Genomic DNA, 11,344 nt, shown 5'->3' with positions numbered 1-11,344 from the left:
GAACCCCAGAGACACAAGTTGATCCACGTGATCATACTCTTAGCCGTGTGCGGTGCCCCCTTCCACCATAGTCCTCGATAATATTATAGCGGTGCTTAGGCGAAGCCCTGCGACAGTAGTACATCAAGATCGTCACCACGCCGTCGTGCTGACGGAACTCTTCCCCGACACTTTGCTGGACCGGAGTCCGGGGATCGTCATCGAGCTGAACGTGTGCTAAAACTCGGAGGTGCCGTAGTTTCGGTGCTTGATCGGTCGGGCCGTGGAGACGTACGACTACATCAACCAAACGCTTCCGTTGTCGATCTACAAGGGTACGTAGATCATACTCTCCCCTCTCGTTGCTATGCATCACCATGATCTTGCGTGAGCGTAGGAAATTTTTTGAAATTACTACGAAACCCAACAGTGGCATCCGAGCCTAGGTTTTATATGTTGATGTTATATGCACGAGTAGAACACAAGTGAGTTGTGGGCGATATAAGTCATACTGCTTACCAGCATGTCATACTTTGGTTCAGCGGTATTGTTGGACGAAGCGGCCCGGACCGACATTACGCGTATGCTTACGCGAGACCGGTTCTCCCGACGTGCTTTGCACATAGGTGGCTTGCGGGTGACAGTTTCTCCAACTTTAGTTGAACCGAGTGTGGCTACGCCCGGTCCTTGCGAAGGTTAAAACAACACCAACTTGACAAACTATCGTTGTGGTTTTGATGCGTAGGTAAGATTGGTTCTTGCTTAAGCCCGTAGCAGCCACGTAAAACATGCAACAACAAAGTAGAGGACGTCTAACTTGTTTTTGCAGGGCATGTTGTGATGTGATATGGTCAAGACATGATGCTAAATTTTATTGTGTGAGATGATCATGTTTTGTAACCGAGTTATCGGCAACTGGCAGGAGCCATATGGTTGTCGCTTTATTGTATGCAATGCAATCGCGCTGTAATGCTTTACTTTATCACTAAGCGGTAGCGATAGTCGTGGAAGCATAAGATTGGCGAGACGACAACGATGCTACGATGGAGATCAAGGTATCGCGCCGGTGACGATGGTGATCATTACGGTGCTTCGAAGATGGAGATCACAAGCACAAGATGATGATGGCCATATCATATCACTTATATTGATTGCATGTGATGTTTATCTTTTATGCATCTTATCTTGCTTTGATTGATGGTAGCATTATAAGATGATCTCTCACTAAATTATCAAGAAGTGTTCTCCCTGAGTATGCACTGTTGCGAAAGTTCTTCGTGCTGAGACACCACGTGATGATCGGGTGTGATAGGCTCTACGTTCAAATACAACGGGTGCAAAACAGTTGCACACGCGGAATACTCAGGTTATACTTGACAAGCCAAGCATATACAGATATGGCCTCGGAACACGGAGACCGAAAGGTCGAGCGTGAATCATATAGTAGATATGATCAACATAGTGATGTTCACCAATGAAACTACTCCATCTCACGTGATGATCGGACATGGTTTAGTTGATTTGGATCACGTAAACACTTAGAGGATTAGAGGGATGTCTATCTAAGTAGGAGTTCTTTAAGTAATATGATTAATTGAACCTAAATTTATCATGAACTTAGTACCTGATAGTATCTTGCTTGTTTATGTATGATTGTAGATAAATGGCCTGTGCTGTTGTTCCGTTGAATTTTAATGCGTTCCTTGAGAAAGCAAAGTTGAAAGATGATGGTAGCAATTACACGGACTGGGTCCGTAACTTGAGGATTATCCTCATTGCTGCACAGAAGAATTACGTCCTGGAAGCACCGCTGGGTGCCAGGCCTGCTGCTGGAGCAACACCAGATGTTGTGAACGTCTGGCAGAGCAAAGCTGATGACTACTCGATAGTTCAGTGTGCCATGCTTTACGGCTTAGAACCGGGACTTCAACGACGTTTTGAACGTCATGGAGCATATGAGATGTTCCAGGAGTTGAAGTTAATATTTCAAGCAAATGCCCGGATTGAGAGATATGAAGTCTCCAATAAGTTCTATAGCTGCAAGATGGAGGAGAAAAGTTCTGTCAGTGAGCATATACTCAAAATGTCTGGGTATAATAATCACTTGATTCAGATGGGAGTTAATCTTCCAGATGATTGTGTCATTGACAGAATTCTCCAATCACTGCCACCAAGCTACAAGAGCTTCGTGATGAACTATAATATGCAAGGGATGAATAAGACTATTCCCGAGCTCTTCGCAATGCTGAAAGCTGCGGAGGTAGAAATCAAAAAGGAGCATCAAGTGTTGATGGTCAACAAGACCACTAGTTTCAAGAAAAAGGGCAAAGGGAAGAAGAAGGGGAACTTCAAGAAGAATAGCAAACAAGTTGCTGCTCAAGAGAAGAAACCCAAGTCTGGACCTAAGCCTGAAACTGAGTGCTTCTACTGCAAGCAGACTGGTCACTGGAAGCGGAACTGCCCCAAGTATTTGGCGGATAAGAAGGATGGCAAGGTGAACAAAGGTATATGTGATATACATGTTATTGATGTGTACCTTACTAATGCTCGCAGTAGCACCTGGGTATTTGATACTGGTTCTATTGCTAATATTTGCAACTCGAAACAGGGACTACGGATTAAGCGAAGATTGGCTAAGGACGAGGTGACGATGCGCGTGGGAAACGGTTCCAAAGTCGATGTGATCGCGGTCGGCACGCTACCTCTACATCTACCTTCGGGATTAATATTAGACCTAAATAATTGTTATTTGGTGCCAGCGTTGAGCATGAACATTATATCTGGATCTTGTTTGATGCGAGACGGTTATTCATTTAAATCAGAGAATAATGGTTGTTCTATTTATATGAGTAATATCTTTTATGGTCATGCACCCTTGAAGAGTGGTCTATCCTTATTGAATCTCGATAGTAGTAACACACATATTCATAATGTTGAAGCCAAAAGATGCAGAGTTGATAATGATAGTGCAACTTATTTGTGGCACTGCCGTTTAGGTCATATCGGTGTAAAGCGCATGAAGAAACTCCATACTGATGGACTTTTGGAACCACTTGATTATGAATCAATTGGTACTTGCGAACCGTGCCTCATGGGCAAGATGACTAAAACGCCGTTCTCCGGTACTATGGAGAGAGCAACAGATTTGTTGGAAATCATACATACAGATGTATGTGGTCCGATGAATATTGAGGCTCGTGGTGGATATCGTTATTTTCTCACCTTCATAGATGATTTAAGCAGATATGGGTATATCTACTTAATGAAACATAAGTCTGAAACATTTGAAAAGTTCAAAGAATTTCAGAATGAAGTTGAAAATCATCGTAACAAGAAAATAAAGTTTCTACGATCTGATCGTGGAGGAGAATATTTGAGTTACGAGTTTGGTGTACATTTGAAACAATGCGGAATAGTTTCGCAACTCACGCCACCCGGAACACCACAGCGTAATGGTGTGTCCGAACGTCGTAATCGTACTTTACTAGATATGGTGCGATCTATGATGTCTCTTACTGATTTACCGCTATCGTTTTGGGGTTATGCTTTGGAGACGGTCGCATTCACGTTAAATAGGGCACCATCAAAATCCGTTGAGACGACGCCTTATGAACTATGGTTTGGCAAGAAACCAAAGTTGTCGTTTCTGAAAGTTTGGGGCTGCGATGCTTATGTGAAAAAGCTTCAACCTGATAAGCTCGAACCCAAATCGGAGAAATGTGTCTTCATAGGATATCCAAAGGAGACTATTGGATACACCTTCTATCACAGATCTGAAGGCAAGACTTTTGTTTCTAAGTTCAGAAACTTTCTAGAGAAGGAGTTTCTCTCGAAAGAAGTGAGTGGGAGGAAAGTAGAACTTGACGAGGTAACTGTACCTGCTCCCTTATTGGAAAGTAGTGCATCACAGAAAACTGTTTCTGTGACACCTACACCAATTAGTGAGGAAGCTAATGATAATGATCATGAAACTTCGGAACAAGATACTACTGAACCTCGTAGCTCAACCAGAGTGAGATCCGCGCCAGAGTGGTACGGTAATCCAGTTCTGGAAGTCATGCTACTAGATCATGATGAACCTACGAACTATGAAGAAGCAATGGTGAGCCCAGATTCCGCAAAATGGCTTGAAGCCATGAAATCTGAGATGGGATCCATGTATGAGAACAAAGTGTGGACTTTGGTTGACTTGCCCAATGATCGGCAAGCAATTGAGAATAAATGGATCTTCAAGAAAAAGACTGACGCCGACAGTAATATTACTGTCTACAAAGCTCGACTTGTCGCAAAAGGGTTTCAGCAAGTTCAAGGGGTTGACTACGATGAGACCTTCTCACCCGTAGCGATGCTTAAGTCTGTCCGAATCATGTTAGCAATTGCCGCATTTTATGATTATGAAATTTGGCAGATGGATGTCAAAACTGCATTCCTGAATGGATTTCTGGAAGAAGAGTTGTATATGATGCAACCGGAAGGTTTTGTCGATCCAAAAGGAGCTAACAAAGTGTGCAAGCTCCAGCGATCCATTTATGGACTGGTGCAAGCCTCTCGGAGTTGGAATAAACGCTTTGATAGTGTGATCAAAGCATTTGGTTTTATACAGACTTTTGGAGAAGTCTGTATTTACAAGAAAGTGAGTGGGAGCTCTATAGCATTTCTGATATTATATGTGGATGACATATTACTAATTGGAAATGATATAGAATTTCTGGATAGCATAAAAGGATACTTGAATAAGAGTTTTTCAATGAAAGACCTCGGTGAAGCTGCTTACATATTAGGCATAAAGATCTATAGAGATAGATCGAGACGTTTAATTGGACTTTCACAAAGCACATACCTTGACAAGATTTTGAAGAAGTTCAAAATGGATCAAGCAAAGAAAGGGTTCTTGCCTGTGTTACAAGGTGTGAAGTTGAGTAAGACTCAATGCCCGACCACTGCAGAAGATAGAGAGAAGATGAAAGATGTTCCCTATGCTTCAGCCATAGGCTCTATCATGTATGCAATGCTGTGTACCAGACCTGATGTGTGCCTTGCTATAAGTCTAGCAGGGAGGTACCAAAGTAATCTAGGATTGGATCACTGGACAACGGTCAAAAACATCCTGAAGTACCTGAAAAGGACTAAGGATATGTTTCTCGTATATGGAGGTGACAAAGAGCTCATCGTAAACGGTTACGTTGATGCAAGCTTTGACACTGATCCGGACGATTCTAAATCGCAAACCGGATACGTGTTTACATTAAACGGTGGAGCTGTCAGTTGGTGCAGTTCTAAACAAAGCATCGTGGCGGGATCTACGTGTGAAGCGGAATACATAGCTGCTTCGGAAGCAGCAAACGAAGGAGTCTGGATGAAGGAGTTCATATCCGATCTAGGTGTCATACCTAGTGCATCGGGTCCAATGAAAATCTTTTGTGACAATACTGGTGCAATTGCCTTGGCGAAGGAATCCAGATTTCACAAGAGAACCAAGCACATCAAGAGACGCTTCAATTCCATCCGGGATCTAGTCCAGGTGGGAGACATAGAGATTTGCAAGATACATACGGATCTAAATGTTGCAGACCTGTTGACTAAGCCTCTTCCACGAGCAAAACATGATCAGCACCAAGGCTCCATGGGTGTTAGAATCATTACTGTGTAATCTAGATTATTGACTCTAGTGCAAGTGGGAGACTGAAGGAAATATGCCCTAGAGGCAATAATAAAGTTATTATTTATTTCCTTATATCATGATAAAAGTTTATTATTCATGCTTGAATTGTATTAACCGGAAACATAATACATGTGTGAATACATAGACAAACAGAGTGTCACTAGTATGCCTCTACTTGACTAGCTCGTTAATCAAAGATGGTTATGTTTCCTAACCATGGACAAAGAGTTGTTATTTGATTAACGGGATCACATCATTAGTTGAATGATCTGATTGACATGACCCATTCCATTAGCTTAGCACCCGATCGTTTAGTATGTTGCTATTGCTATCTTCATGACTTATACATGTTCCTATGACTATGAGATTATGCAACTCCCGTTTGCCAGAGGAACACTTTGTGTGCTACCAAACGTCACAACGTAACTGGGTGATTATAAAGGAGCTCTACAGGTGTCTCCAAAGGTACATGTTGGGTTGGCGTATTTCGAGATTAGGATTTGTCACTCCGATTGTCGGAGAGGTATCTCTGGGCCCTCTTGGTAATGCACATCACTTAAGCCTTGCAAGCATTGCGACTAATGAGTTAGTTGCGGGATGATGTATTACAGAATGAGTAAAGAGACTTGCCGGTAACGAGATTGAACTAGGTACAGGATACCGACGATCGAATCTCGGGCAAGTAACATACCGATGACAAAGGGAACAACATATGTTGTTATGCGGTCTGACCGATAAAGATCTTCGTAGAATATGTAGGAGCCAATATGGGCATCCAGGTCCCGCTATTGGTTATTGACTGGAGACGTGTCTCGGTCATGTCTACATTGTTCTCGAACCCGTAGGGTCCGCACGCTTAAGGTTTCGATGACAGTTATATTATGAGTTTATACGTTTTGATGTACCGAAGGTTGTTCGGAGTCCCGGATGTGATCACGGACATGACGAGGAGTCTCGAAATGGTCGAGACATAAAGATTGATATATTGCAAGCCTATGTTTGAATATCGGAAGTGTTCCGGGTGAAATCGGGATTTTACCGGAGTACCGGGAGTTTACCGGAACCCCCCGGGAGCTATATGGGCCTTAGTGGGCCTTAGTGGAAAAGAGAAGGGGCAGCCCAAGATGGGCCGCGCGCCCCTCCCCTCCCTTGGTCCGAATAGGACAAGGAGAGGGGGCCGGCCCCCCTCTCTCTTTTCCCCCCTCCGCGAATCCTATTCCAACTAGGATTGGGGGGGGGGAATCCTACTCCCAGAGGGAGTAGGACTTCTCCTGGCGCGCCTCTCCTAGGCCGGCCGCACCCCCCCTTGATCCTTTATATACGGAGGCAGGGGAACCCCAGAGACACAAGTTGATCCACGTGATCATACTCTTAGCCGTGTGCGGTGCCCCCTTCCACCATAGTCCTCGATAATATTATAGCGGTGCTTAGGCGAAGCCCTGCGACAGTAGTACATCAAGATCGTCACCACGCCGTCGTGCTGACGGAACTCTTCCCCGACACTTTGCTGGACCGGAGTCCGGGGATCGTCATCGAGCTGAACGTGTGCTAAAACTCGGAGGTGCCGTAGTTTCGGTGCTTGATCGGTCGGGCCGTGGAGACGTACAACTACATCAACCAAACGCTTCCGTTGTCAATCTACAAGGGTACGTAGATCATACTCTCCCCTCTCGTTGCTATGCATCACCATGATCTTGCGTGAGCGTAGGAATTTTTTTGAAATTACTACGAAACCCAACAGAGATTGTCCACGCGTGAAAGCGTGGGCTCTTTAACCATGTCTAAGCTTATGATGGATCAACACAAAAGGACCCCCAAGCAAATAAACAAATGGCAAATAAAACCTACAAAGGAAACAATGCAGCAAATCATATCTACTTCTAGTCCCTGCAAAATACTTATGATACTACATCACTTAATTGTAAAAATAAGGCTAAGTGCTTTAGTGATTCATTCAAAAACCCAAAGGGCAAGGGCCAAGAACTAAGACAATTTTCAATAAACAGAAAAGAAGATTTAATCTTTTATATATGGAAACCAAATCAAAAACCTTATGTTACCGGTTTATGATAAAAACAGGTTACATGACTTCTGCGTGTATGCAACAAATATGACTTCTTAAATCAACTGGCTACATGTCATATAAATATGACTTTCTAAATCAACTTGCTATGTATCATATGTCCATATGCTTTTTCAATCCCCAGGAAGCTAGTGACATGGAAAAGATAACAGGTGGTTTACATCCATCAACAAGGAAGACGATAAATATAGCACAGATGAATCCACGGGCCGGCCAGAGTCTGAGAATATCTCTACCTCACAAAGAATGGGGAAACACAATAATAAACTTGAATCATGTGTTCCTTTTTTCCCCTGCTCTGAAAAGGATATAACGAGCAATAGTCCTTCCAAAAAGGACAAACTTGAGCTACCGAATAATCTTAACGATAACTAGCAAAAGAGCCTGTGTGTTGCAACGGGAGGAAAAAAATAGCACACACTCTTAACCCAACAACCATCACTCAAGACCACAATAGGTCCATCTCCTTTATTTTAGTGAGGCATCACATTTTTGTTGCCTCTTATCCTCCTTCTCACCCTCGTCGGCGGTGGCCTCAGTGTTCACACAAACCAAAACGTGTTTAAATGTGGTTAATCCTAAGATATCTCTCTCTCTCTCTCTCTTGCTTTCTCTCACTCTCGCGATGAGAAATCTGTTGTTTATTTGCAATCCGGATCGATGTGTAGTTATGATGTTTTCTTCCTATATGTTTTAGTGGGTGTTTATTTGCAATCCAGATCGCCGCCGGTACGAAAGAAAAACGGATCATACGCTATAGACTATAAGTTTGCTTCTAAAATAATATTTAAAAAATATTTAACAAGTAAAAATAACATGATATTCAGATTGTATACATTTTTCTAATCAAATTTCATATATAACATGTTAAAATTGAAGTTACAGTTTAAAAGATACGGATAATTTAAAAAAGAATTTATTTGATTTAAATATCTTCCAAAATAATATTTAAAACTATTTAACAGGTCAAAAGAACATCAAATACATGAAGAATTGTTAAAGGGCTGTTAAAAAGATGCATGATTTTCTAATCATAAAAAGATTTTTTTTTCTAGAAAAGAACATTTTTGTATGGTCTCCTGTGGACGCAGGTACTTGCGCCCCTATTTCATCACTATTTCTTGCCATACATGTCATAGGTATCGGTCCCTGTTTCATCACTATTTATATCTTATCAAACTTGTCTTTTTTTTGTCAGGCATGCCTCATTTTACTTTTTTTCATGCATGTCCTCTTTTTTTTCTTATATATATAGGAGAATAGTGCAACATCTCATTTTTATCTGATCTCCTGTGCATTTTCCCCTTTATTTAGCGGACATCCCATCTTTATTTGGTCTTTCTTTTATTTCTTGTTATGCATGTCCTTATTTATTGGGTGTCTCTAGCAAATTTATTTTCAATTTCATGTCCAATCTTGATTTTGCTGAGGTGTTCATCCCCAATCAGAATCAGTACCGGTATGAAAAAAAATGGATAATGCATTGTTGATTAACATTGCAGCCTAGATAATATTTTTTTAAAGTGTTAATAGGTAAAATAATATCATATTTAGATTCTACACATTTTTCTAATCAAATTTCGTATATAACATGTTAAATTTGGAGTTACGGTTTAGAAGATATGAGTATTTAAAAATAATAATTAATATATACTGCAGGTTTAATGTCAGAAACATTATGGGGTTCTCTATAAAATAGCAAAATGGACCAAAAATACCTATTTCTTTTATTAGTAAATAAGGTATAGAATAAGTAAAGGAAAACAAATGCTACTGTGAGAACCTTTAACTCGTACGCACTTCTATACTGTCTTCACAAGAATAAAAGCTTTAACATGTTGCAATGCTGTGAAGACAGTTAAATCTTCTACTCCCTCCTATCCATATTAATTGACGCTGGTTTATGGACCATTGATAGAACAAAAGCGCCTTATCACCTGCTGTTGAACTTGCACTCTCCACTCTTTCCACTTGACAACCAAGTTACAAGCAGGATCCATGCTTTATGATACATGTTTCAACCAGGACTAAATGTTTTTCTCCTATTTCTAAATGTTGAAAAGAAAAAGTGCTCTGAAATTCGAACCAGCAAATCAGACTGAAGTACTTTCAAGCAAAGATTACTCAGTACCATTTTCTGCAAAACTATCCCTAGAGATGTACAAGAACAAGACTAGAGTTCCAATGGTTGAATATATACATAGATGACGGCTGAGCAATACCTTTTTCAACCAACACTCTTGATGCTTACGTTCATATTTATCAGGTGAGTGGCAATCATACTCAGATGGACAATAAACCCATATATTGCATTTTGGTGCTCCAGGTTGGCCCTATATACATGAGAATAGATAAAAACTGTGCAAGGAAATGAAATTACAGCAGCAGTTGACAATATGAAGCAACATCAAAAGACGTCTAACTTTTCTGAATTGTTGACAGCTCATGGCACCATCATGTTATCATTTTCTCAACAAGGATTAATTCACATGGTGTAATCTAAATATGACTTGGTCAACTTCCCCCGCATGCAAATGTTCAACGATTGCATTGCCGACCTTGGCCTGCGGGAGTTGGACCGGGTGGGGGCGCGGTTTACCTGGACTAATTGCCAAGCCGATCCTACGCGTTCGGTTCTGGACCGCGTCCTAGTCTCCCCGGAATGGGAACTCCAGTGCCCCCTGGCCTCTCTCCGGGCCATCACCCAGATTGGCTCCGACCACGTCCCGCGTCTCCTCTCTTCGGAGAACGAGCGCCCCCCCCCCCCACCCCCCCTCGGTTCCGCTTTGAGACATTCTGGCTTAACCAGAATGGCTTCGCCGACGCGGTCCGTGCTCGTTGGGTGGAAGCTCACCTTGCCCCCCACCGTGCGATATTGGCGGTTGACGACTGGCACTTCTGTGCCAAGCGGGCCAGGAAGTTCATGAAAGGCTGGGGTGCCAATCTTGGGCGTGATCTGCGGGACCAGAAGAAGTCCATCCTGGTTGCCATTCAGGCCCTAGACCTTCGGGCCGACTCGGCTGGCCTTGCTCCGTACGAGTGGCTCCAGCGCTATGACCTTGAGGACCAGCTCATGGTCATATATACGGATGAGGAGGCGTATTGGCGTCTCCGCGGGACCCAGAAATGGGTCCTCAAGGAGGATGCCAATACGGCCTACTTCCAGGCCATTGCCAATGGGAGGAGACGTCGGAACACCATCCCCCTCCTCTGAGAGGGCGACGTTCTCCTCTCACGGCCGCCTGAGATCCGCGCCCACGTCGACGACTTCTACCGTGACTTATTCTCGTCCACCCCTCGGGGTGGCCTTTCCCTAGCTCCGGATTTCTGGCCTGAACCCCAGCGTGTTTCTGCTGCTGAGAACACGGGCTTGACGGCCCCCTTCTCAGAAGCCGAGGTATGGTCGGCCATCAGTGGCATGAACCCATCCTCCACCCCGGGCCCCGATGGCCTTCCAGTCAAGTTTTTCCAGACCTTCTGGAATGTAGTCAAACCTGAGATCATGGCCCTCTTCGAGGAGTTCTATGTTGGGTCCATTGATCTCCAGTGCCTTAACTTCGGGATCATATCCCTTATCCCCAAGGTTCCTGGGGCGACTGATATCCGTCAGTTTCGGCCCA

The 11,344-nt window shown here is 43.1% G+C and overlaps 1 protein-coding gene across 1 annotated transcript; it reads left to right on the top strand.

Moving 5' to 3' along the window:
• The first annotated feature begins 10,252 nt into the window (after positions 1–10,252).
• LOC147958661 (uncharacterized) lies at positions 10,253–10,938 on the top strand. Its single transcript, XM_087532239.1, has 2 exons — positions 10,253–10,447; positions 10,534–10,938. The coding sequence occupies exons 1-2, from the start codon at positions 10,253–10,255 to the stop codon at positions 10,936–10,938; spliced, it is 600 nt and encodes a 199-aa protein (XP_087388365.1).
• The last annotated feature ends 406 nt before the right edge of the window (positions 10,939–11,344 follow it).

Source organism: Triticum urartu, chromosome 7A (genome assembly GCF_056163025.1).
Source record: "Triticum urartu cultivar PI428250 chromosome 7A, HENAU_Tu73, whole genome shotgun sequence".
NCBI lineage: Eukaryota > Viridiplantae > Streptophyta > Magnoliopsida > Poales > Poaceae > Triticum > Triticum urartu.
The sequence above is the reverse complement of the archived record's forward strand: the minus strand, read 5'-3'. Positions and strand labels throughout refer to the sequence as shown.